General features: G+C 46.8%; 1 protein-coding gene across 2 annotated transcripts in view; it reads left to right on the forward strand.

Annotated features, from left to right (window-relative positions):
• The first annotated feature begins 521 nt into the window (after positions 1–521).
• NTPCR (nucleoside-triphosphatase, cancer-related) overlaps positions 522–27,966 on the forward strand; it is a 33,875-nt gene continuing 6,430 nt past the window's right edge. Inside the window, exons 1-4 of one of the 2 annotated variants that reach the window (XM_080822820.1) lie at positions 522–682; positions 4,995–5,157; positions 5,659–5,755; positions 25,702–25,911. In XM_080822820.1, the coding sequence (XP_080678946.1) occupies positions 523–682; positions 4,995–5,157; positions 5,659–5,755; positions 25,702–25,911 (630 nt within the window). In that variant the 5' untranslated portion in view covers position 522. The remainder of the gene's footprint in view (positions 683–4,994; positions 5,158–5,658; positions 5,756–25,701; positions 25,912–27,966) is intronic. The other variant, XM_080822821.1, reaches the window with a different exon arrangement.

A 27,966-nucleotide genomic window follows, 5' to 3' on the forward strand; every position in this document is an offset into this window, starting at 1 on the left:
GAAACTGCTGGGGAGTTCAAACCAACAAAAAAGACCCAGATACTCAGGACACACTCAAGATCAAACACTCCGAATTTTAGGGATGTGCAGCCCAGGCATCAAGCACGTTTAATCAGGCAATTCTACTGGCAGCTGTGGTTGACAGCGCTGGGCAGATTGGAATCGGTAAAAGCCTCTTCCCTTTGAAAGAAGGGTCCGGAGACCAAACTTGTAGAAGGGCCGTCCCCGCAGCCTGGGGGAGTTTCAGCTCGCAGGCCTGGAGGTCAGCGGCAAGGGACCGCGCTCACGTGCCGCAGCACCGGCTTAGTGATACACATTCTCGCGCACGTCTCCTTGGAGACATCCCTCATGAGCCAGACATCGAGGCTCAAACCCATGAACCCGGAAAGAACGGGATCACCAAGCTCCCGACCCTTCTAGGGACCGACATGGGACGCGCCGAGACCGGGAACCGAAAGCGCATGCGCGAGGGATGGGCCCGGCGGAGATACAGGAGCCGACCGAAGCGGGACCCTGAGGCGCATGCGCAGTCGCGAAGGCGGCGCTTCCGGCCGGCGGAGGCGGGGCCTGGGACTAGCTGGGGGGGCGGAACCCAGGCCGCGACCCCGACCCCGACCCAGGTCGCGACCCCCACGCGGGCCCACCGGTATGGCCCGGCACGTGTTCCTGACGGGGCCCCCAGGTAACCCCGCCCAGGTGTCCGCTTCCGGGGGACCGCGGGGGTAGGCGCGGGGTGGCGCGACCCGTCCTCTCGGGGAGGCGCGGCGGCTGCGGGGCTCTGGCTGCGGGGCTCTGGCTGCGGGGCTCTGGCCGCGGCCCTGCAGCTCCCGACCGAAATTCCAGGCTCTGTGAGCGGAAGCCTGCGTGCCGCTTCTCTGAAAGCGCGATTTTAAGCACGAAAGCTCGGATTAGAAATCAGGCGGACGCTGGTTAAGAAGAAGAAAGCTGCGGTTGGGCGGCGGGCGGGCTTCTCCGTGAGGGTGCGGCGGGGCGGGCCGCGGCGGCGGGGTCGCTCCGTGGCATCGAACCGGCGGTGGGCGCGAGCGGTGGTTCAGGCCGCCTGCCGCCGCCGGGACTGACAGGACGCGGCCGGTCTCTGTCGGCAAAGCCCGTGCGCGCCGCGGGTGCTGGGGGTCCGGCCCCCGCTCAGGGAGGGGAGCGCGGGTTTTCGCTTGAAGGATAGTGAAACGGAGGAGGAGACCTGCCCCCACCCAGGCTCCTGCAGGGGCGAGGCTGCAGGGTGAGAGGCCCGTCTCAGGTCCCGTGTCCCTGCCCGGCCCTCCTGATGCCGGTGGTTGGCAGAGCCCTCGCCCGTGGGGGGCTGTGAGTGGATGGCATCGTGTTCCTGCAGAGGAGCCTGGAGGAGGAGGTCGTCCTGGGCCTGGAATTGTCTTTCACTTTATTTTAATGGTTACGTTTTGCCTTAAGCAGCAAAGGCCACACTTAATAATATCGTAGACTTTGGAATTTTATTGTTACCCAGCGGAGGGGAAGCCGTGAGGAGCGCGGTGGTGGTTGGAGGAACGGCTAACATCCAAAGGACTCCCTGACCTGGCAGAGGACTGTCTTTTGACTGATTTGTCGGTCCTTTATTTGCAACTGGGAATGCCATTTGCTCAGCAGGCTGGCCCCAAGACACCTACGTGTTTCATAACAGAAGTGATCTGTTACTGTGTTAGTACCTGCCCTGGGTCCTGCAAGTGGCTGGGGACAGAGGTTGGCCAGGTCAACATTGGCTCTTCCTGTTTCCTTTTTTATAAAAGTCTCTTGTGCACACAGTTGAAAGACTCAAGTAATTCCACAGTATAGCTCTCCTGAGCCTGTCTTAATATCAGGCCACCCTCTCCATCTTCCTAGTGCAGTTATTTTGTAATTTTATTAGCCCAATACATATAAAAGCTAATCCCAGAAAAGCCACGTGGTCAGTAATCTGTAGTTTTCTTTTCCTTTTATGTACAACTTTTTTTCCCCTTTGGCGTTACTGTCAGGTTTTTTAAAATAGTGTCTATCACCAACTCTGTCTCAGCCTCTGCCTGCCGTCTAAATCGAATCTGTATACTCAGATCATCAGGTAATGTGTCTTCTCAAAGTGGCCTCGTTTCTCTATGTTGTCAGTGTCCCACCAGTGTATCCTAAGCACTTAGCATTTTTTCCCACTTCCCAGCGGTCCAGCTTGTGACCAATCTTGGAGGGCTTTCTCTGGTCACTAGATTCTACTATACCTGTGCACAGGGCTGGCTTGAAGGGCCAGGGAATTCCTGTCCCCTAGGAGCAGCCTCAAACCTATGACAGATGGCAGTTGGTGGCTGAACTCCCTACTTCCTCCACCCTCAGGAGAACTGAGTCCTGCATCTAAAACTGTCCCTTAGGATTCCCCAGTGGGATTAGCTACCCACACGGGTAACTTGCTTGATAATGCAGTTACTTCCCTTGGGGTCATGGGGTCACTTTCCAAATTAAACTACCTGCAGTTGAATCTTTATCTCACGGTCACTCTTACGAGAGAACTAGAACCAAAAGGGTTCTAGAGCTGTCTGACCTGCTCGTCTTGCCTCTGTGTGGTGTGGAGCTGTCATTTTGGGGTCTCCTTCAGCATCAGTTACCTCTTAGTGTAGACAGCACGAGGGTAGCAGCTGAATTGATGGAGATGAAAAATTAACTGAAAGAAGATTCTAGAGCTTAGGAGGAAGGGTCTCAAACCAGTGCCTCCTCTTACTTCCCCGTGTCCTAGCCAACATGCAGGACACGCAGAGCCCCCTTTATTACAGCTGCTCTGTGTTATCGCCTTCAAAATGCAGTAACTTTTTTTTTTTTTTACATTTAGAGTAAAACCCACTTAATATAAGACCAAAAAAAAAAAATCAAAGTTTGACAGAAGAACATGACAATCACATGGAATTGCTATGTACAGAAATAAGTACTGTGACCCTTCCCAGTTCCTTCTCGACATTTCCTTGTGTAGATACATATGCTTTACCTTTTTTTTGTTGTTGTTTAAGCTTAATGGGATACCACTGTATCTGCCTGCTGTGTCTTAACCTGCTTTTTCTCCCATCTGTCCAAATATTGTGGTCTGCTTTCTGTGCTGATACATCTGGGTAAACAGTATTCTCTTTAATGGCTGCTTGGCTTTCCTGCGTGTTTGATGTATGTGGTACCATAATTTAACACTCCCTTACTGATCAGCATATAGATTGCTTTCCGTATCTTGCCGTTACAGTGAATACTGACGTAAATACCGTTTCATATATCTTTGTGCTGCGGTCAGATTTTTGCGGAGGGAGTTCATGGCGATAGAATTGCCGTGGGCTGTGGAAGGCACATTGAAGTTGCCCTTCAGAGAAGTACCAGCTCACATACCCACCAGTGCCACTGGCCAGCATTCGCCGGTTCTTCAGGGACTTTCTGAAGGCAGCGGTTACTGGGGTATGGAGCTGGGATGAAAAGCCTACACCATCCTCTTCCGACCATAGGGAGCATGTGGCTGGGTTGCTGTTCACGTTCCAGAAGGCCAGCCGCCATTGTCCGCTGGTGTGAAGTTGAGAGGAGAGATTTATTAAAGAACAGATCATCGTTTATCTCAGGGAAGCTTAAAAGGGTCCTTGAGGAACCCTGATGACTGTGTGGGCAGCCGTAGAAATAACATGATTTACACCCTTGTGGTGTCTCGAAATAGTCTCTTGCAGACTTGCCAGAAGTTTCCCGTTTTTCCATGTTGGGTCATCACGATGCCATTGCCTTCAGTGTGTATGGAACAAGGCTCATAGAAACGAAGCCATAGTGACACACCAAGGCCCCTATTAACGTGCATGATCCTTACTAGTTGTGTAAGCCTGGATAAGTTACCTGGCCTCTCTGTGCCTCATCTGTAATCCAGGAACAAGAATGGTGACTGCCTGAGAGGGGGAGTTGTGAGGATTTAACCAAGGAAATGCTTGTGGAGTGTGCTAGAACCGTCTCTAGCTCCACAGGGACGGGTTACTTTGTCAGCTCGCACCTGTTGGTGCTTGTGAACACATAGCAAGCCCCATCAGAGTAGTTAACAGGCCAGGTGGGTGAGGGGGTGAAGGTGCAGAAGCTGTAATTTGGGGAAGGGTTGGGGGCAGGCCAGAGGATTGTTTAGGGATGCTGGAGGAGGTCATAGAAGAGGTTGCCAACCTGCTAGGATTGCTCTTGTGAGAAGGTTTAAAACTGCTGTTTCTAGTGGTGTTAGTGGTATTTAAGAGACACTTTTTTGGGAGACAGAGCAATTTAAGTCCATGGAGGAGTGTAGGGATCTTCCCACAATTAAATATAGGTCCAGGGGCGCCTGGGTGGCTCAGTGGGTTAAAGCCTCTGCCTTCGGCTCAGGTCATGATCTCAGGGTCCTGGGACTGAGCCCCGCATCAGGCTCTCTGCTCGGCAGGGAGCCTGCTTTCCCCCCTCTCTCTCTGCCTGCCTCTCTGCCTACTTGTAATCTCTGTCTGTCAAATAAATAAGAGTAAAATCTTTAAAAATAAATAAATACAGGTCCAGAGTGTTCGGAAGGTTGAAATCCCAACTTAAGGTGCCCAGCATTTGACCCAAGTATGACCAGGTTTACCTCCTCGTGAAAGAGTGTGGCCACCCAAGGAGGCAAATAAACCTGGTTCTAGAAGCTTGTCTCAGAGGATGCAAATTGCTCCTGTCACCACAGAGCCACTCAGTTGGTCCTGGGATTGTATATGTGACAAAATTAATGGTGTCTCAGAGGAATTTTAAAATCAGACTTTTAAGATCCCATTCATATTTTTATTATGCTTGAAATTAAAACATTTTAACACCCTGGGGCAATCAAAATTGAAGTGCAGTTAATACTCCTAAAACTCACGTGCAGCCCGTTTCACTCCCCGCCAAGAAGGCTCTCAGAGTCTGTGAGTGCTCTCTGTCCTCTGTCAAGGGAGTGGTTCCTAATGGGCTTTTGTTTTGTTTTCTTTTTCTTTCTTTTTTTTTTTTTTCCCTTTTCTTTTTTTTAGGAGTTGGAAAAACAACACTGATCCAGAAAGCCAGTGAAGTGTTAAAATCCTCCGGTGTGCCTGTTGATGGATTTTACACAGAAGAAGTCAGACAGGGAGGGAGACGAGTAGGATTCGATGTTGTCACGTTATCTGGCCTGCGGGGAGTTTTGTCCAGAATTGGGTACTGATATTTCGTTTCTGTGGTGTTTTATTCCCCCTGGGTTCAAGATTAAGCCAAATGATCCCTTCTATCTTGGAGAATCTGGGGCCTTTATAGATTTCTCAGAGAAAGAAAACAGAGATTGAAACCATCACATGAAAAACAAAGTATAAAAATATCATATGTCACTTAAAACTCATTCTGCCAAGTAATAAGTGTTTAGCATTTTGTAATTCGTAGTCCTGTTTCCCGTGTGCCGCTTTTCTGTGGCGCGGCCCCCCTGCAGCTTCGGGATTGCCCCCCAAGGTCCCTGCCAGGCCCGGTGGCGGTGGTGGTGGTACGCACTCGTGTCGGTAGCCCTGTTGTCAGGGGAGGACACGGCTTCAGGTTAGCTTTGTGTTCCTGGGTGATTTTTAGGGGTGATTTAGCCTATGCGGAGGGCCAGAGGCTCACTGGAGTAGCTACAAACCAGAAATCAGTAGGGCGGTCTTTCAACAGAGAATGCCCTGTCTTTTCATTCAGGTCAGAGCCTCCACCCGGAAAACGTGAATGCCGGGTTGGGCAGTACGTGGTGGATCTGACTTCCTTCGAGCACTTGGCACTTCCAGTCTTGAGGAATGTAAGTATGTGGTTTCTGCCTCTTGAGCCCATCTCTTCTTAGTGCATTGGGGGAATTGCTCGCCCTGGGAACAGAGTGGTTTTGCTCCAAAGGAGTGGCCAGTTTTGCATTTGACAGTTGGAAAGTTTTCAAGTGATTGAGCCTTATAAAGGATGTATGCACCATAATTTGATGTCACTCTGAACTACACAGAAATTCCTTGTTACACATATTCAGCACATGGAAATATTTTATTCTGGGAGGGCTCTGCTGCTCAGCTTCCAAGACTCCGAAAGTTAAATCTTTCCTCTGCCTTCCTCTCTTTTATATCTTAACCCTGTTTTCACAGCACAACAAATACACATTTAGGAAGGGAAAATGTCATTATATAAATATAATGGTAAGCACCTCACATATTACAGATATTCCTCAACTGACTATGGGTTTACCTCCTGATAAAGCCATCTAAGTTGAAAGTCTGGTAAGTGGAAAACACATGTCATACACCTAACCTGCAAACCGGCATCGCTCAGCCCAGCTGACCTTCTGCGTGCTCAGAACACTATACGGTCGGGCAAGATCGTCTGACACAAAGTGTATCTGATAATAAAGTGTTGAGGATCTCATGCAGTGTACTGAATGCTGTACTGAAAGGGAAACACGTAATGGCTGTGTGGGTGCAGAATGGTTGTTAGTGTATTGGTTGTTTACCTCCGTGATCTCGTGGCTGCCTCAGACCTGGCACTCCAGCTCCTGCCCAGCGGTGTGAGAGATCATCCTGCATGCTGCCCCTAGTCCAGGACAAGGTCAAAATTAAAAATCTGACCTATGGTTTCTATGGAATCTGTATTGCTTTCGCACCATTATAAAATTGAAAAATCATAAGTTGAACCATTGTAGGTCATGGACCATCTGTGATATATCGTATATCACTGTATTACCTGGTGGTTTTTTTTTTTTTTTAACAGCTTATTGAGGTATAATTCACATACCATACACTTCACCCATTTAAAATACACAGTTCAACGTTTTCTAGTAGATTCACAGGATCGTGCAAGCATTTGTCACAAGCTAATTTTAGGTCATCTTCATCCTTTTAGAAGGAAACCCCATACACACTGAGCAGTCATTCTTCACTCTTCTGTCCCTCCCTGCACCTAGCAACCACTGCTCTACCGTCTTTGCCTGTCAGTTTGCCCATTCTGGGCATTCCTAAAAAGGGAGACCTATAAAATGGGGTCTTTTGTAACTAGCTTATTTCACTTAGCATAATGTTTTCAAGGTTTATCCACACTTCAGCACGTGTCATTCTTTTTCATGGTTGAATAATATTCCGTTGACTGGATATACCACATTTTGTTGATCTCCTGATCAGTTGATGGATATTTGGATTGTTTCAGCTTTTTGGTTATTGTGAATACTGCTGCTCTGAACATTTCTGTGCAAGTTTTTGGGTAGACATCTGTTTTCATTTCTCTTGGGTTACACCTGGGAGTAGAGATGCTAGGCCATAATGGGAATTCTGTGTAAATCTTTTTGAGGAATCACCAGACTGTTCTCCAGACCAGCCGCATATTTCCACCAGCAGTGGATGAGGATTCCAGTTTCTTCACATCTTTGCCAGCACCAATTATGGTCTTTTTATTTTCATCCATCCTAGGAGGTGTGAAGCATTACATGATTTTGATTTGGATTTCCCTGATGACTAGTGATGTTGAGCATCTCTTCAGGTCCTTACTGGCCGTCTGTATATCTTCTCTGGAGAAATGTTTATTCATTTGCTTTGCCCATTAAATTGGCTTAGTTGTATTTTTATTACTGGGTTATGAGATGTCTTCATAAGAGCTGGATACCAGTCTGCAATTAGATACATGATTTGCCAGTATATTCTTCTTTCTGTAGACGTGCTTTCTTCATGGCGTCCTTGAAGTTCGAACGTTTTTGAGAAGTCCAGCTTACCTGTTTTTCTTTTGTTGTTTGTGCTTTTTGGTATTTTATCAAAGATATTGTATCAAAGATATATACAATTTGGTATTGTATCAAAGACTTTGCTGACCTAATTTCATAAAGATCCACTCCTGTGTGTTCTTCTAGGAGTTTTACAGTTGTACTGTTACATATAGGTCTGTAGTCTAAAGTAATTTTTGTATGTTCCATTAGGTACGAATCAGATTCCTTCTTTTGCAGATGAATACCCAGTTCTTTCAACACCATTTGTTGAAGACTCTTCTCTTTCCATGTAATTTTCTTGGGACTGCTGTTGAAATCATTTGACCATAAAATACAAGGATAATTTGGACTCTGAATTCTGTTCCAATAATCCTTATGTCAGTTCCATCTGTTCTTAGGTCAGTACCTCACTGTCTTCATTACCGAAATTAGGATTTTGATAGGGACTGTATTGGGGAATATTGCCAGTATTAAGTCTTTTGGTCCATGAATACGAGATCTCTCTCCACGTACCTAGATCATCATCATTTTTTTTTTTAAGATTTATTGATTTAAGAAAAGAGAGCGTCCACGTGTGAGTGCAGGGGAAGAGGGAGAGAATCCAAGCGGACTCCCTGCTGAGTGCAGAGCATGATGTGGGCTCAGTCTCAGGACCCTGAGATCATGCCCTGAGCCGAAATCAAGAGTTGGACACTTAAGTGACTAAGCCACCAAGGTGCTCCTACCTAGATCTTCTTTCTTTTTTTTTTTTTTTTAAAGATTTATTTATTTTAGAGAGAGAGCGCGTGCGCAAGGGGAAGGGGCAAAGAGAGAGGGAGAGAAACTGAGAATCGGAGACTTAACCCACTGCACCACCCAGGAACCCCTTCTTTAAATTTTTTTCAACAATATTATTTTTCAGTTTCTAGCCTCTAAGTTTTACACTTCTTAAAAAAAAATTTATACCTTGGCATTTTATACTTTTTGACACTATTGTAAATGGAATTGTTTCCTTAATTTCACTTGGAATTTATCGTTACGAATGTATAGAAGCACAAGTGGTTTTTGTTTGATGATCTTGTATCCTATAGCCTTGCTAAATTTGTTTATTTGTTCTAAGAGTTTTTCAGTGAATTCTTTAGGGTTTTCTGTGTACAAAATTGTATAGTTGTACTTTCTCCCTTTCGACTTTGGATCCCTTTTATTCCATTTTCTTGCCTAATTGCCCCGGTTAGAACTTTTAGTTCAGTGTTGAATGGGAATGGTAAGAGTGGACATCCTCATTTTGTTCCTTATTGTAGGGAGAAAGCATTCAGTCTTCTACCATAAAGTATGACATTAGCTGTGAGTTTACGATAACCATTACCAGGTTGAGGAAGTTCTTTTGTTCCTAGTTTGTCGAGTGTTTTACAGTGAGGAGGTGTTGGATTTCTTGAAATCCTTTTCCTGCATCTATAGCGGTGATTATGTGATTGTTCTCTTTCATCATATTAAGGTAGTGTATTATGTTAATTGATTTTTGGATATTAAACCAACCTTGGTTCTTGGACTAAATCCCTCTTGGTCATGATGTGTGATTATTTTTATATGTTGATGGATTCAAAAGGATCATATGCAGATCCTTTTATGTATGTATTGCTGGATTTTATAAAAATAAATAAAAAATTGTTTGCAAGTATTTTGTTGAAGATTTCCACATCTGTATTCCTAAGGGACATAGTCTGTAGCTTGCTTGTGCTACCTTTGTCTGATTTTGGTATCAGGGTAATACTGGTCTCAGAATAAGTTGGGAAGTGTCCCATCCTCTTTTGATTTTTGGAAGTTTGTGACATATTGGCATTTATTTTGTCTTTGTTTTTCTTTGTTTGATTTACCAGTGAAGCCCTGTGGCCTGGGCTTTTCTTCACGAGAAGCTTTTTAGTTATGAATTTAATCTCTTTGCTTGTATAGGTCTGCTAAGTTTTTATTTTTGGTTGTGTCACTTGTGGTAACCTCTTTTAGTAATTTGTCTGTTTCATTTATCTCATCTGTTGGCATACAGTTGTTCATATATTCCCCTATAATCCTTTTTATTGTGTGAGGTCAGTGGTGTTTTCCCTTCTTTTGTGCCTTATTTTAGTCATTTAAGTTCTTCCCCCCACCTTTTTTTTAAGCCAGAAGAAGGGAGAGGAAAATAGGACAAAGTTTGTCATTTAGTCAATCTTTTCAAAGAACCAACTTTTGCGTTTGGATTATATATTGTTTTTTTGCGTTCATTCATCAAATATTTATCAAATCCTAGATACGTAGTTGTAAACAAAACAGACATGTTTTCTCCTCTCTCGAGACCCTCGGTCAAGGGGGAAATGTAGACATTAAGCAAGTAAGTGTATGTCATAAGCGCTGTGAAGGAGACCACTGGGGTGCTGTGAGAGGTGCGGGAAGCTGACTTTAGGTCAGGTGGCTGGGCAGGAGCTCTGGGGAGGTGGTGTGTAGCCGAACTGTGAAGACGAGAGGGCACCATCACTTCAGAGAGTGAATACCGGGTATGCGTGTGTTGGGGGGGTGGGGGGGGTGGATTCTTTGGACAACATTATAGATGAGGGGAACAGATGAACCGTGGCCCCAGGGTCCTGGGGCAGGAGGAGGTGAAGAAGAAGGTGTGGCTGGTAGGGTGGGTGGGGCCACGTGATCAGGGTCTCCTGGACTGTATTAAGTACTCTGAGCGCCTTTAATCTGTGATAGCCGTACTACTTGGATTAATTTTTGTAGAAATCCAACCGTGACGACCTATCTCACAAGGCAGGTCTAAACCTTCCAGAGGTATCTGTTCCACCAGCAGGAAGGTCCAGGGTTTTTCTCATGGCCTGGTGGGCCCCGTGCGGTTTGGCCCGCTAACCTCTGGCCTCCGTTCCCCAGTGTTGCTAGCTCAGACGTGTTCCCTACAGCATTGCAGGGCTGGTAACGCACCAGCCGTTGGCTCGCGGCCCTGGCGGTTTTCTTTGGTCGGTGCACTATTACCTTTGCCTCTCTGTTCTTCTTTGACATTTTGGGGCTGAGCGGAATGGTGCCGTTGAGGGCTTTGGTAGTTGCCCGGGGCCGCCGGAAATTTAACCACAGCCCGCGGAGGGCAGTTGCCGACTTCAGAGGGCGGGCAGGGCCTTGCACTCTGTTCTGGTAGGGGGCTGCTGCTCGCCAGAGCCCACCTCCTCCTCTGCTTCTCCCGGTGGCCTGCAACTCCCACCTCTTGCCTCTTGGAATGTTGCCTCCGTCCCATGCTGGGTCTGTTGTGGCCATTGTTTTGGTGGGAGCAGTCAGAGCACGTGATGTTTTTCTCTCTGGTTTTTTCCCATCAAGTGCTTACCTTTCTACTTAAATGTTCAAAGGGCAAGTGAAATACTTTAAATGAAACTCCAGGTGAAGACTCTGGCTTTGGGCCCTGGATCAATACAAAGAATTGATTTTTACTTACTTGGCTCAGAACAGACGGAATCCTGGGGGAGCAGTGTGCACATACATGCATGATGTCTGTCTGCGAAATTATGCGAGAAATCGTACATTGGCTAGAATTAGAGCTTGACTCTCTTTTTTAATTAAAAAATAGAGGAAAGCAGACTTCTTCCAATTTCTTATACTTTGGATACCAAACCCAGACACCCATATTTTAGGAAGAGTTCCCGGGCTGCAGGCTCTTTACCTAGTCCAGGTCACAGACTTTTTTTTTTCCACCTGAAGAATAAATCTTTCTCCCACCTCTTACTGGAATGAAGAGAGGAAAAGGAATTAGTGTTTTGCTTTTAGAAAGAAAGATGGTAAAGTAGCTACACAACAAAAACAGAGGAATATAAAGAGGCAGTTGTTATTACTGACAAGTAAACAGAAAGCTCCAGCAATCACATCCAGGCAGGGGAAGCGTTGGTGTGGGTAGCATGTTAGGGTCTCGTGCCCGGGATGTCTGAAAACCCTCTCTAATTGTAAGTTAAGAAATATGTATTAAGTGCCTCCTACATGTAAGATATTTCACCGTGGATGAAAAATAGTTTGAGTCGTAAGATGGAAGGGAGCTAATCTGGGGTCCAACAGGGCCAGCAGGGGTGTGGGCCTGCGGTGAGCCAGGAGGTCAGAGTGTGCGAGCCGGTGGGGCTGGAGCCCAGAAGGGGCCAGAGGCCAGGGTAGGGCTAGAGGAGGAGCGGCAGTAAGGTTCTTAGCAAGTCCTTTCCTAGGGTTGACTGCGGTGGACTTTTTTCATTCTACTGGTGACGACTTTCCTTATTTGACAACGTTTTTATTGTTTTTCTGAGTATCGACGCTCTCCCTACTCAAGGTAGCAAATTTGTAAAAAATATGAATAAAAATAAAGAAAAAAATAGGAAAAACTCATAATCTTATGACTGGATTAACTGCTGTTAGTGTGTTTGTTTCTTGCCTCTTTCTGCTTTATTCCCTCATTCCAAAATGCGGACAAATACTGCATCTGGTTTTATAGGTTTGGCTTTTGCTGGGGACGGGATGATGGGATGATCAATGGGATGATGGGATGATCTTCACAACTGTGATAACGTAGTGATAACACTGTTTCCTGGCATGGGTTTTACCCTCCGACTCGGTGGTAGGTGTTTATCACCATCACAAGGATCCTCCTAGCAAACCCCCTTTGCACGGCCTGCCTTTCTTCCCAGCGGTGGAGCTTTCCGGGGGATGATCTGAGGGTGAGGTCCTAGGTGAAGGGCTGACCTGGGGTATCACTGGGTGCTGTTGAGGTGCTTCTGTGACTAGTCCGCCAGGTGTGGGCGTGTTCCTCTCCCTGCGCTCTGGCCAGCAGGAGCCCTATACCCATCTTCCGTAGGGAAACAAGCTTCTCCGCTTTGACTCCTGCTTTTAAGTTGCTAATGAGGTTAAATGTTTTTTTAGTTTGAGTATTTTTTTAAATCTAATTATTTTTGTTTGTCCCTTTTCCCATTTTCAAGTATTTATTGATTGCGATTTTTTTCAGTTTGTCACTTTGCTGATTTCCGTCCTTCCTTCCTTCCTAACTTCCTTTCTTCCATCCTTCCTTCCTCTTAACATTGAGAAAGTCTCTGTGTTCCAAGTTAACACAGAATTTGTTTCTTCTGTAGTACCTTCTTTTTCCCTTTTAACATGTTTTTAATCCATCTGGATTTATTTTGACTATAATATACAATGAGACTATGAGTTGATTTCCTTCCAAATACTTAGCAAGTTTGCCAAAGCCATTTGTTAAATAACCCATTTCTCATTGGTTTGTTATGCTTTATTAATTATAATAAGAAATATATGGATGTATAATGTTCTAGGGTTGTCTGTTCTCTCCCATTTGCCCATTTGAGTCTTAACATCAGTACCATGCCATGTTAATTGCCACGTTGTCTTCTAGTTTAAAAAGTTGTCTTACCCGTTCTTTCTTGTTTGTTTTTCCACACTGTAGTGGTATTGGGGGTAATGGTGCTGGGGTAGGGACAGCAGTGCAGGTCGTCAACAGTGATCCAGTGCGAACTGTGCTGTAGGCACGAACGCGCTTAGTCCTCAGAGTGATTCTAGCACTCTCTTCTGGTTTACAGAGGAGGAAACTGAGCTATACACTAGAGATTAAATTGCCCAAAGGCCCACGGCCTATAAGTGGCAGAGCTGGCATGAACTGTAGAATCAAGACTTTATTGTCCATCACAGAAGTCTTACATGGAGTGATTGGAACCATATAAAATTACCGTTATTTAGATTCAAGGAGCATCTTAATTTTTCAGCTCAGTCTCCATAGCCAAAAACCCAGTATCTCTCTGCTTTTTCATTTCTTTCTTTCTTTTTTTTTAAATTATTTTTTGGCAGGGTTATTTATAGGTCTCTTCTACTTTCTGATGCTCCTATAATTAGGATTGTTTTTCCAGTTTTTTAGTGACCAGGGCTGGCAGGAGAACACTGTCCTTTATCCTAATGGGCTTTTTGACAATGACACTGACTGCTTTTATTAGAATTTGTTGCAGTATGGGATTTAACGTTTTGTTGGCACCCCATGTATCTCCTACTCACACAAAAAGATAACAATAGATTATATATTTTTTTAAGAACAAAAAGTGTCTATTCCAAGCTGTATTTTCTAGACTGACCCATGTCATTTTTAATTAAGATCCATGAAAAGAATAGGCGGCTAGAACCAGGACGTCTGATGAAAATCAACATAGTAGTACCTTGTTTTGATCAAAATAAGGCTTTTGGTGTATATTTGTTTTCAAGAGCAGGATCTGCTTTTGATTCTGAAATGAGATTCTGCTTCAGATCTTTGAAACTTCATTTGAAGGTGAGAGGATTCCTGGCTGGGGAAAGTTCATCTTTTACCACTTGACCTGGAATTGCTGTTTCGTATTTCAGGCCACCAGGCTTTAGAGAGAATTTGGAAAAATCAATTTCTAGTCAGGATCCATTCTTGAAAGGTTGACAGGAGCCCAAACATTGCTTTTGAGTTTCCTTCATTGTTAGCAAATGTGACATTTTTTTTCTTTGGTCCTCCTCACTTTCTATTTCTGGACCTCGCGATCATATATATGCACTGAAAGATCGGCCAGGGAAACAGAAAGCTGTCTGGTGCAAACATAAGAAGTAATTTAGACATTGTCAGTGGAAACATTTCTGCAGTGAATCAAAAGATGAAAATGAACGGAGAGTTCCATGTAGGGTTGATGCTGCCCTTTATCGTGTGGGATTTCTGGGTCTACAACCTTGTCAGGAGCTTCCAAGTGAAATGCAAAACCAGCCACCCCTTTGTGGGGAGGGTGGAGGGAGACCAGAAAGAGGCAGGCCGCTCCAGGCGGGGAGCTGGCGGTTGGAATAAGCAGCAGGAACTCACAGGTTGGATACAGCAAGATGAATGGGGCCCCTTCCTGCCCGCCAAATCGTAAGTCTGTATGGAGAGAGGCCTTAACTGGTTTCAGTCACGTAGGCCACGTCAGTGTTCTCAGCACCATGTCATTATCTCGAGGCTCTGTCCTGGGAGCCGTCTCTGGGGATGAGAAAGGCAAGTGGAACCCAAGCTCCAAGGGTGGGGGGCGGGCGGGGCGGGGAGAAGCTCTGATCGCCCCGGTCCAGCTCATGGAGCAGCCGATGGTCCGTCTTTTCGATGACCTTCCCCGGGAGTCCCCCTCATTCCCCCGGGCAGGTCTGATGCTCTGTTACTTCTCATTGCTGGCCTGGGGTTCTGCGATTTGGAGGCTGAGCCGGCCTCTGCCTTGGGTTCTTCGCCTTCCTGCCGATCTCGCAGCCCACTCCCCGAGGCCTCGCAGAGGCACATGCTCCGCGAGTGGGCCTGGGCTGGAATCTGTCAGCTGCTCCCTCCTCCCCGTTATGCCTCTGCTCTGGCCCACTTCCAGCACGTGCCACTGGCTGCCTCTCCCCGGACACGGCAGTCCAAGGCCCTGCTCCTTCGGAAGCAAACTCACACGTGATGAGCCGCTGGTTTTCTCAAACCTGACACCGAGAAAATGTGCGTGTGTTGTTCTTTTTTGTATTGAGTCTAAGTTTTTGAACTTTATTTGGGTACACTTTGACTCTTAGAGAAAATATCAGGAATAAGAATAATGCCAGACCACCCGTCTACTGGTTACCCAGAATCACCTGTTTTTACCATTTGCCCTGTTGTTTGTTCATCCTCTCTCTCCACGCGTGCACGTGTGTGTCTGTTCGTATAAACATAGCAGTTTGGAGAGAGGACCATTCGAGTATATGCAGTCACTGGGGTTTTCAGTATATTTATATATATACTGAATATTTATATTCAGTTATTTTTAAGCATAAGTGTATATATAAATATATATATTTTAAACATATATATTTATATAAGATATAAATATATTTATATAAGTAAAGTATATTCAGTATATTTGTATATAATATCCAGTATATTTTTCCGAAGAATAAGCATATGCTCTTATGTAATTGGTACAATTCTCAACCTCAGTACATTTTTACACCAAGAAAATACTAATAGGGGCACCTGGGTGGCTCAGTCAGTTAAGCGTCTGCCTTCGGCTCAGGTCATGATCCCAGGGTCCTGGGATTGAGTCCCATGGCTGGGTCCCTGCTCAGTGGGGAGTCTGCTTCTCCCTCTGACCCTGCTCTCTCTCTCAAATAAATAAATACAGTCTTAAAAAAAAAAAAAAGAAAAAGAAAATACTAGTGACCTTCCATTCCCAGGCCTGTTTTGTCAGTTGACTGGACGATGTCCCTTGTAGCAGGTTCAGGGTCAAGTGTTGGGTGTAGCTTCCATATCTCCATAGCCTCCTTCAATCTGGAACATTTCCTTAGTCATCCTTTGTCCTTTGTGACATTGACATCTTCGAGGAATACAGTTCTACTCTAATGGGACTTTCCTTTTGAGAGCTTTTCTGCTTGTTTGAGGTAACTTCAGTCAGAACGCTACGTAAGCCATGATGCATCTTTCTCGGGCGTCTTATCCAGAGGCACTCGATGTTTGCTGATGTTTGTTTTGATTATGTGAGCAAAGAATTGTCCAGTGTCCCCACTGTGTATTTACTCTTCTTCCCTTTGAAATTAAGAAGCAATGAGTGGGGAGACACTTTAAGACCATGGACATCCTTGTCATGAAAATTTCTCCTGGTTCTCTTTTTTTTTTTTTTTTTAGCTTTATTAGATTATCTGAAAGTAGTACTTTTCACGGAGGCTTTACCTGGAAAGCCAGTTTAACTACTGCCTTTTGGAATACTTCCTGTAAGAAGGTGAGTAGTAGTTAAGAGTAGGATTGCTGTGCATCGGAAAGGCGAACCACAAGAGCCGTAACGGTTGATTTTTCCTCCTCAGAGCTGTGCTCAGTTTACTTCTCTCCGGCCTCCTTGTTAGTTAGACAAGAAATCATCACCTCAAAAATAACTTGAATGAAAAGTTTAGGGGCGCCTGAGTGGCTCGGTGGGTTAAAGCCTCTGTCTTCGGCTTGGGTCATGATCTCAGGGTCCTGGGATCGAGCCCCACATCGGACTCTCTGCTCGGTGGGGAGCCTGCTTCTCCCTCTCTCTCTGCCTACCTCTCTGCCTACTTGTGATCTCTGTCTGTCAGATAAATAAAAAATCTTTAAGGAAAAAAAAAGAAAAGTTTAAATACTGAGTGAGATTTTGACTCAGTAAGAGGAATTATTACAAGCGCAGTTACTGTAAACACTGTTAGCCGATAAGGAAGTGGCAGGAATGAGCACCTCTGGGGGTGCCTGGTCCCGTCTCTCGCTGTGTGTAAAGGAGGGAGACCTGCTCCTGGGGCGGGGGGGGGCGGGGGGACGTCACATCTGCCTACTAAAGCAGGCCGTGCTCTGCCCTGGATAAAATGATGTCGGTGACGTGAATTGTTCTGCTACCCCAACTATGTCATCCTTTTTGAGTGATGGGGTTCCTCCAGAAACAGATGAGGGGGTTTGTGGCTCTGCCTCCGTAGCCCCTAGAAACTGAAGTGCTCCTGCTTCTCATTGGAGAGAAAAGTAGTTTCCTTACAGGTAGATGAATTCTTCATTTCTTTCCTTCAGCATCTTGGATCCTTTCCTTCCCTTTCTTTCCTTCCTCCCTTGGCCTGACAATGTGCAGGAGGTGTTGCACGTGGGGATGGAAGGGAGCTCTGGCGTCGGGAGATCTTGGCTTTGACTCTGAGCTCTCACTTGGGGGCTCAGTCACTTTGTCTGAATCCGCTGTGTTCCTGGTCTGTAAACCAGGCAGATCGCTGTGGGGCGGAGTTACTAGGACTGAAAGCGACATTATTAGTAGAAGCATGTGCGTCCCGGGCGGCTAGGGGGTGCGGATGGGGACAGGTATACTTACCTCTCTCGAGAAGGTGAGCAAGGTGATGGGTTGGAGAACCTCGGGAGGAGCCTCACATTAGCAGTTTGCCGCAAAGCCCCCCGGGGGCCAGAGCAAGCCGTAGGTCTGTCACGGAGACCCACAAGCTCCGATGTCCAGGCTGGTCCCCAGGTGCTGGGATCACGAAGGGGTAGTGGGTTCTCCGTGCGCAGGGCTGACTGTCAGCCAGCAGATGCTGTTTCAGTCCCGGGATAGTTCTCATAGCTTGCAAGATAGCAACGGCGCCATTCTGGTGCTCTACGATCCGGTGCTCACGTGGGTGAGCCCCAGGGAGGCCAGTTAAGACATCTGGGAGGAGCCTCAGCCGTGGTCTGCTGGGCCCTGGGGTGGGAATCTCTGGCATTTGGGTGGGCACCGCTCCCGCCCAGAGCACACCGAAGGGCTGGGCTGCAGGGCCAGGCAGGCCATCTAGACAACTCACCCTGGCTACCAGCCGGTGCCTTCATCCCTGGGGACACGTGGTCCACATGCCACCAGACTGCTAAGGGGATCTGAACCTTTAGGCTTGAAATAAGCACACGGAGAGGTCTAATTGGAGCCCTTCACTTTTAGCTCCTAACTTCAGACGGTTGAGCAATTGTGGGCTTGGCGGCGGCCGCTGTTCCCACCATGTGCTTTCCTGGCCTCCCAGAGCCGGCGGGTCTGCAGGGAAGGGCCCTAGTTCCGCCGCCTGACTTCTGGCAGATGCTCCCCAGTTCTTTCCCGTGACTTTTGATACCTGTTGTCCTAGACAGGCAAGCTCGGAAGCTGGTCCATGTGTCTGACACTTAAAAAAAAAAGTTAAGACCACCAGAAATATTTATTAAGTAAATAATTCACAGTAAGGCAAAAGCCACTTTAATTAGCTTCTTCTCGGATCAGTATTTTGGTTAAATGGAATTGCCTCCGTTCAGTATTTCCGTTAAATGAATTGACCGCTTTGGTTAAATGAAATTACCTTTTCATTTGTGTTCTTAAAGGTACCTGTGAAGATTAAACAAAAAAGTCACAGTTTTCAGGTCTCTGGCTTAATTGGTACACAGATATTTTGTTGTTGCTCTAAATCGATTTAATCTTTTCAGAAAGCAAACTAGCTGAGGATAAGCAAAGTTGTAAAATTATTCATAGCTTCCCTTACCCCTGGCTGGTCAGTTTGAGGACTGTATCCCGAGGAAATCTCTTCTCCCTCAGAACCAGCAGAGGAGGTAAACCATGCCTTGCCCAAAGTGTTTCTCCCTTTCTGTGACTGTGAAAGTGGGTGGATAGTCCTGTGACCTGTGGGCCTGGCCGAGGAGGGGTGCGTGATTCCTGCCCTCCTGCTGCCTCACGGTCCCCTGCGGAGAGAGGGGGTGCGGGGCAGAAGGGCCGCTCCCCAGATGCTGCGCACCCGAGGCGGCCCGAGGTGCTGCACGAGCGCCTCACTCCATCCCTTCAGGTACGGGCTCCGCAGGGCCTCCCGACTTCCCCACAACCAGCACCCGGGAGGACTGCGGGGGTTCCTGACCCTTTTCAAACCTGGGCCCTTGGGCTGTCAGGCTGTGTCTTCATGAACTCGGAATTTGGAAACATGGTATGTCTCACTGGCTTGTTTTTTCTTTCCCTCTACAGTTGCCTTGACTTTTTATGAAAACAATTTTGTATATGATAGTGGTCCTTTTTTATTTTTATTTTTTAAGATTTAATTTAACTTTTTTTCTTTTTCTTTTTCTTTTTGTTTTCTTTCTTTCTTTCTTTTTTTTTTTTTTTTTTTTTTTTGAGAGAGAGAGCAGGAGCAGGGGAATGGCAGAGTGAGAAAGGGAAGTGAAAGCAGACTTCCTGTTGCACACGGAGCCTGACACTGGGTTCAGTCCCATAACACTGAGACCATGACCTGAGCCGGAGTCAAGAGTTAGACGCTCACCTGACTGAGCCACCCAGGCGCCCCGATACTGGCTCTTGTATTACACTCTTGAATGTATGGTCGTGAGTTATTTAGAAAAACCAGTCTTGACAGTCTTCTCAGTGGCTTAGCATCTGGTATCTGCCTCTCACTTGAGCACCAATAACAGATTTTTCATCAAAAACCCCAGGCTTATTTTTGAGATTCCTACAGTTTCTGGATGATACAAGTCCCTACTTTTGGACAGAGAGGATTTTATATAAACTAATGTTTTAAAGTGAGCATTTCCGGTTGGTGGAACAGAACGTATGCATGTGTGTCCAGATATCTTTGTGCAGGTGTTTAATGTTGGTGAGCAGTCATGGGTAAACGTTGCAGAGACTCCAAGAAAGGGTGATTTTGGAGCCTCATGCTTTATGTTTGTATCTATTTGTGTGTATTTACATACATGTCCGCGTTCACTACCTCCCCACACATGTACACCCAAATACATACATATACACAGGCATACACACGTGATTTAAAAAAAAATTTTATTTTTATTTTTTTAATTTTTATTTCTTTTCAGTGTTCCAAGATTCATTGTTCATGCACCACACCCAGTACTGCATGCAATACATGCCCTCCATGATACCCACCACCAGGCTCACCCAACCCCCCACCCGCCTCCCCTCTAAAACCCTCAGTTTGTTTCTCAGAGTCCACAGTCTCTCATGCTTCGTCTCCCCCTCCGATTTCCCCCAACTCACTTCTCTCCATCTCCCCATGTCCTCCGTGTTATTCTTTACGTTCCACAAGTAAATGAAACCATATGATAATTGACTCTCTTTGCTTGACTTACTTCACTCAGCATAATCTCCTCCAGTCCCGTCCATGTTGATAGAAAAGTTGGGTATTCATCCTTTCTGATGGAGGCATAATACTCCATAGTATATATATGAACCATATCTTTTTTATCCATTTGTCTGTTGAAGGGCATCTTGGCTCTTTCTGCAGTTTGGCGATTGTGGCCATTGCTGCTATGAACATTGGGGTACAGGTGGCCCTTCTTTTCACTGCATCTGTATCTTTGGGGTAAATACCCAGTAGTGCAATTGCAGGGTCATAGGGTAAGCTCTATTTTTAATTTCTTAAGGAATCTCTACATCGTTTTCCAAAGTGGCTGCACCAACTTGCATTCCCACCAACAGTGTGAGAGGGTTCCCCTTTCTCCACATCCTCTCCAGCACATGTTGTTTACTGTCTTGTTGATTTTGGCCATTCTGACTGGTGTAAGGTGGTATCTCAGTGTGGTTTTGATTTGAATCTCCCCGATGGCTAGTGATGATGAACATTTTCTCATGTGTCTGTTAGCCATTTGTATGTCTTCATTGGAGAAATGTCTGTTCATGTCTTCTGCCCATTTTTTTACATGATTATCTGTTTTGTGTGTGTTGAGCTTAAGGAGTTCTTTATAGATCCTGGATATCAGCCCTTTGTCTGTAGTGTCATTTGTGAATATCTTCTCCCATTCCATGGGTTGCCTCTTTGTTTTGTTGACTGTTTCCTTTGCTGTGCAGAAGCTTTTGATCTTGATGAAGTCCCAAAAGTTCATATTCACTTTTGTTTCCTTTGCCTTTGGAGACATGTCTTGAAAGAAGTTGGTGTGGCCAATGTTGAAGAGGTTACTGCCTATGTTCTCTAGGATTTTGATAGGTTTCTGCCTCACGTTGAGGCCTTTTATCCATTTCGAGTTTACCTTTGCATATGGTTCAAGAGAATGGTCGAGTTTCATTCTTCTACATACAGCTGTCCAATTTTCCGAACAACACTTATTGAAGAGACTGTCTTTTTTTCCACTGTTTATTTTGTCCTGCTTTGTTGAAGATTAGTTGACCATAGAGTTGAGGGTTCATATCTGGGCCCTCTATTCTGTTCCACTGGTCTGTGTGTCTGTTTTTGTGCCAGTACCATGCTGTCTTGGTGATCACAGCTTTGTAGTAAAGCTTGAAATGAGGCAACGTGATGCCCCCAGTTTTGTTTTTCCTTTTCAACATTTCCTTAGCAATTCGGGATCTCTTCTGTTTCCATACCAATTCTAGGATTATTTGTTCCAGCTCTTTGAAAAATGCTGGTGGAATTTTGATGGGGATGGCATTGAAAGTATAGATTGCTTTAGGGAGTATAGACATTTTAACAATGTTTATTCTTCCAATCCATGAGCATGGAATGTTTTTCCATCTTTTTGTGTCTTCTTCAGTTTCTTTCATGAGTGTTCTGTAGCTCCTCGACTATAGATCCTTTACCTCTTTGGTTAGGTTTATTCCAAGGTATCTTATGGTTCTCCAATTCCATAAGAATTGGAAACATTTCCAATTTCCCTTTCTGTATTTTCATTGTTAGTGTATAAGAAAGCAACTGATTTCTGTGCATTGACTTCATATCCCGCCACTTTACTGAATTGCTGTCTGAGTTCTAGTAATTTGGGGGCAGAGTCTTTTGGGTTTTCCCTATAAAGTATCATGTCGTCTGCGAAGAGAGAGTTTGAGTTCTTCATTGCCAATTTGGATACCTTTTATTTCTCTTTGTTGTCTGATTGCTGTTGCTAGGACTTCTAGTACTATGTTGAACAAGAGTGGGAGTGGTGAGAGTGGTCATCCTTGTCGTGTTTCTGATCTCAAAGGGAAGGCTCTCAGCTTTTCCCCTTGAGGATGATATTCGCTGTGGGTTTTTCATAGATAGACTTTATGAAGTTGAGGGATGTTCCCTCTATCCCTATACTTTGAAGAATTTTAATAGGGAACGGATGCTGTATCTTGTCAAATGCTTTTTCTGCATCAATTGAAGGACCATGTGGTTCTTCTCTCTTCTCTTACTGATTTGTTCTATCACACTGATTGATTTGCGAATGTTGAACCACCCTTGCATCCGAGGGAAAAATCCCACCTGGTCATGGTGGAGAATCTTTTAAATGTGCTGTTGGATCCTATTAGATAGGATCTTGTTGAGAATCTTGGAATCCATATTCATCAGGGATGTTGGTCTGAAATTCTCCTTTTTGGTGGGGTCTTTGCCTGGTGTGGGGATCAGGGTAATGCAGGCTTCATAGAAAGTGTCTGGAAGTTTTCCTTCTGTTTCTATTTTTTGAAACAGCTTTAGGAGAATAGGTATTATTTCTTTGAATGTTTGGTAGAATTCCCCAGGGAATCCATCAGGTCCCAGACTCTTGTTTTTTGGGAGGTTTTTGATCACTGCTTCAATCTTGTTACCAGATATTGGTCTATTCAGGTTGTCAATTTCTTCCTGATTCAGTTTTGGAAGTTTATAGGTTTCCAGGAATGCATCCATTTCGTCTAGGTTGCTTGACTTATTGGCATATAACTGTTCAGAATAATTTCTGATGATTGTTCCTATTTCCTTGGTGTTAGTCTTGCTCTCTCCCTTTTCACTCACAATTTTATTAATTTGGGTCCTCTCTCTTTTCTTTTGGATTACTTTTGCCAGCGGTTTATCGAGCTTATTGATTCTTTCAAACAACCAGCTTCTAGTTTCGTTGATGTGTTTTTCTGTATTTCTAGTTTCTAGCTTATTGATCTCTGCTCTAATCTTGATTATTTCCCTTCTAGTGTGTGGGGTTAGCTTAATTTGTTGTTGATTTTCCAGTTCTTTAAGGTGTAAAGACAGCTGGTGTATTCTGGATTTTTCAGTTTTTTTGAGTGAGGCTTGGATAGCGAGGTATTTCTCCCTTAGGACCGCCTTTGTCAGATCCCATAGGTTTTGGACCAATCACACACATTCTTCATACGGTTTCTCTTTGTCTGAATTGACTGCTTTCAAACTGTCATTTTCATGTGCCAGATAGAGTTCTGTTTGGCTTCTGGATGGTGCCCTGTGGGAAGATGACATCCACCATTAGTCCCAGTTTCTGGAGGTAGCAGAATGCTCCAAATACTCCTTGGTCAGAGCTCATTGGAATGCCTTGCTCTTGTGGGATCGTCTGTTTTTATGCTGATGAGCTGGTACCTGACCGTTTTTTAAATTTCTCCCAATTTTGGCATTCATTTTCAAAGAAAAAATTTGGAAATGACAGTGACTGGTTCCATAGGTGCTCACCTCTCCTCCATCTCCTGCGTCTGTAATGCAGCCCGTCGGTGGGGTGCGTTAGCTGCCTCAGCTCAGCTTTGCATCACTCAGTTCCGTGGGAAAGAAAAAGATGAATATGACCTTGTCCTGCCCCTGTAGGGGAAACGATGTATGTGTGGGTGTGTGCGCGTGCGTGGTGCATGCCCACGCGCATACGTGTGGCCGTGCATGTGTACCCCTCTCCGCACACACAGAAATACAATTGAAAGTTAAAAATGCAGTACAGGGGCACCTGGGTGGGTCGGTGGGTTAAGCTGCTGCCTTCGGCTCAGATCATGATCTCAGGGTCCTGGGATTGAGCCCCGCATCGGGCTCTCTGCTCAGCAGGGAGCCTGCTTCCCCCCTCTCTCTCTCTGCCTTCTCTCTCTGCCTACTTGTGATCTGTCTGTCAAATAAATAAATAAAATCTTTAAAAAAATAAAAATGCAGTACATTAGAAACACAGAAGTTTGAGTAAGTATACAGACCATCTCTTGGATGACTACAAGGGACCCTTCCTGGTCTTGCTGCTAGTGAATTGAGTGGGAAAAGAGGTGTGTGATTCTAAGTCGGCAGATGAGAAGAGTACCCCTTACATAAAAGTTTGACAACCACTGCCCTAATGCTTCCCCCCAAGAACTGCCTCGGACTAGCCCCCGCAGTCTCACGTCGTCTGTTCCAAGATTCCCAGCTTGTCCCTGACGCCACACAGCTAGCAGCCTTTCGGGAAGAACCCGTGATCCTCCCTGGCTTGGCATCCCTCGGCTGTTGGATAGAACCCGCAGCCCTCTGTGTACCTTACCGGCCTCAGGAACTGCCCCTCAGCCCTGTCCCTCACCGGCTGCCACGTGCACCCCACCAGCCGCACCCCACTCTCGCTTCGGGATGCACGGTTGGAGACAGATCTGGCTGAACTCACCCCTACATCCTGAGAATGAACTGACGTCTTTATTTATGGAATCTAAGAACTGGAGTAAAAAGCACTTTGTAAATCAGCTTTAGAGTTTTCAGAGTCATCATCTATACAAAGATACGTAAAATGTGTTTGTCACTCAGCATTCACCGAAGAGTTACGTGTTCTCTTGTGTCCCCGCTGCCACAAGGCTATTCAGAGTCCGGTCAGCTTTCTCTGGGAAGGCTTTCCAGGGAGGGCGTGGATGTTACTGATCGGTGGCTGTGGAGCAAATGGCCCCAGAACTGAGGAGTTCAAGACCGTGGGCTTTATCTCACGCGGTTTTCCTGGGTGGGGAGTCCAGGAAGGGCTTAGCCGGGTGGTTCAGGCTCAGGCTCGGTCATGCGGTTACAGTCACCCCGTGCTTGGCTGAGACGATCCGCCTCCCAGCTCCCTCTCAGGGTTGTCAGGAGGCCTCGGTTCCCTACCATGTGGACTTGGCCATCGGCTGTCTGGGCGTGCTTACACCGTGGCACTTGCCTTCCCCAGAGTAAGCGATCTGAGAGAGAGATTGAGACCAAGCTGGACACAGAGGTCTTTTCTACCTAATTTCAGAGGGGGACATGCCGTCCCTTCACCATTCTGCCCATCACAGAGACCAGCCCTGGGCCTGAAGGAGGGGTCAGAGCAAGGGTGGGAGCCGAAGGAGCTGGGAGGCGCTGGGGCCGGTGGAGGCTGGCTGCCGCACCTGTGCACCTGTTCCGAGAGGGGCTCGTAAGGAAGGAGAGGGATGAAGTCGTTAGAAAGGGAATCTGCAGTTTAAAGGGCACAGCCGGGCTCACTTGTTTTTCTTCTAAACAGGACCCCTTTCCTTTTACCATTGAGTTCTCTCCACCAGCCCTCGCAGCGCAGACTGTGAAACACACAGACGTTTGCCTGCAGCGGTTACCTCCTCCCAGACGGGGAAGCTCCTGCAATTCAGAACCACACACAAAAAGAGGCCAGTGTTACTAATAAGGGCTTCCAGGCTTGCTGTCTCATTTCTTTTAAACCTGAGGCATGCAGGTGCTGCTGATTTCCTGGGTGTATATAAATACAAAGCTTGGTTATTACTGGAACCGTCCTAGAAGAGTGAAAATTGCCAGGAACCCGGGTTGCTTGGGGAACGGAATTTTCTGGTTGCTGCAACTTCCGAGGGAGTTCCTCCAGATCTGTTTGCCAACGAGTCCCCTGTAGATTGAGAGATCGTCTCCCGCCTTCCAAAGCTTAGTTGGTGAGTGACTGGGGAGTGGGACCCTGGGGCCCTTCGCTTATTAACATGACTCGGGTGTCTTCGTCATCTCAGGCAGGTTCCAGCAGTGGCCCAGAGCGCAGAGTGTGCATCATCGACGAGATCGGGAAGATGGAACTCTTCAGCCAGCCTTTCATCCAGGCTGTTCGGCAGACACTGGCCACCCCGGGGACTGTCGTTCTGGGCACGATCCCAATACCGAAGGGAAAACCGCTGGCCCTCGTGGAAGAAATCAGAAACAGAAACGACGTTCAGGTGTTCAGTGTGAGTACAGCTGGTCCCCTGTGCCTATAAAAATGGAGCGGGTGACCTCAGACATGGGGGTGGCTTTGAAATGTACCTTTGCTTTGAATTACCATTTTCCCCCCTTGGAGGCTAGATCCAGGTGAGTCTGATTTTCTAGGAATTTATAGAACATACATTTTGCCTGTCCTCAATGACAAAACACACTTCCCTTTGGCCCTGGCGTGAAACACAGCCTCCGGCTGCTGGAGAGGAGCACCGTGCCGTAGAACGGTCGGCGAGGGTGGAAATGCCCTGTCCGCACTGGGCGGTAGCCATCAGCCACCTGTGACTCCTTATGCTTAAATGAAAAACGCATTTCTTCAGTCACTCTGCCCACGTGGACACGCCGGTGCAGAGCGCATCAGGCCAGGCGACGGAGGCAGAGCAGCTGCCTGGGCCTCACCCGCAGGTCCGGGGGGCGCACGGAGCAGTAGGCCCACCCTGACCTCACGATTGGGGCCCCGGGCCTGGGCCCAGCGGTGTGCTTTCACAAGCCCTCGTACGGTTGTCGGGTGCCCGTCGAGGGGTGGGTGTGTGTGGTGGAGCACATGTGAGTGAGGGCCGGCTCTGTCATGCCAACGGCCATGTCCGAGCCAGCGCCTGGGCCTCTGATAGCACTGCTGGCACTTGGCCCACGTACGTGATGTCCTTTCCCCTTTGTCTCTCCGGGTCCTTCGTAGCTTGTTGTCTTGTCCTGCGCCCCTTCATCTGTGTCAGGGAGGGAGCCACGTTCCCGGCTGAGCCCTGCCTGTCCCCGTGCCCCGCCACCAGTGTAACGGCTCACAGACCCACAAGTGCCTCATGAGCTGGTCGGGCTGGCCGGGCGCCTCCCCCCTGGCTCAGAGAGCGAGCACCAGCCGCCCGGTACCACGAGCACCTTATGTCACTGGCTAAAATGCCACCACTGTGGCTCGCCCACTCTGTGGGACGTCCACGTGTCATCACCAGCATATCCTGGGGTACTCTCGCAGCAGTAAACCATGTTAGGGTTCGAGCAGCCGGACTTGGAAAACTTTGTGCCTGCCTGCCTTCGTTTACTCACTTCCTAAGTGAGCAGCACCATGTGCTAAGTGGTCACACTGGCAGGGAGTGACCAGGTCGGTGCCCTCCGGAGCGCGCGGTCTAGCTAATCGGCCGCAGCACATATGGACAAGGGCAAAGAAAAAAACTAAGGGGGCGATGTGGTCCTTGGGCTGGAGGCCTTTGGAAAGGGAGGTGCTGACCCCGGAGGGAGCTGCCCAAGGTGCCGAGAACCCTGCAAGGCCACGTGCTCAGTGACGTCTTCGAAGTCTGGGGGGCCCTTGTCTTCAGAGTTTCATGTCGCTCTCGCCATCTCTTACTTTGCATGGCCTCTAGGTTAGAGTTTTTGGTTACGATTCTAGAGTTTCTGTGGAAGCAGAGGCAGTGAATAGTGAGAGAGGAGGAAAGACCATTCATCTTCGGGCCAGCCGGCTTCCAGGCCGCAAGGTGGGGCGTTGCTGCCCTTCAGCTCCGGAGACTGGCCGTCCCTGCAAACCAGTGTCATCTCCAAGTCCTAGAGGCGCTGAGGGGCTGCAACTGTTATATCCAGGGAAAAAACGGTGTATCTTAAGATAACAGCACATTTTCTCCTAAGACTGGAAATTATTCTCCAGGCAAGCTAATCATTGCTCCTAATGATGTGTAAATAAAGTGATTAGCTTTGGGCTAATTATGTAAGAGATAGGGGCTCACACACCCCATTGTTCTTGTCTGTCTTGTGTTCCTTTCGGGCTGGTGTGGGCTTTCTCTTCCCCTTTTACAAATGAAGAATCTCATTCTCCTTATCTGCAAGTCCAGGGGTGGGATTAGCTATTTCCTGGTCCTGTCCCTTTCTCATATGCAGGGAAGTTCTCTGAATCCTGTCTGAGAGCGGCCCCCGCACCCAGCACTTTGTCCAAGGCACCGCAGAAGCATGTTCCCTTCCCTCGAGAGACTCGGGTGATGTGACATCAACATCCGGAAGCAGAGAAGGGAGAGAACTCTGTGGGGAGAGGTGGCCCGGTGGGCATGGTT

Source organism: Martes martes (assembly GCF_963455335.1).
Source record: "Martes martes genome assembly, chromosome: 14".
In the NCBI taxonomy this organism is placed as follows: Eukaryota; Metazoa; Chordata; class Mammalia; order Carnivora; family Mustelidae; genus Martes; species Martes martes.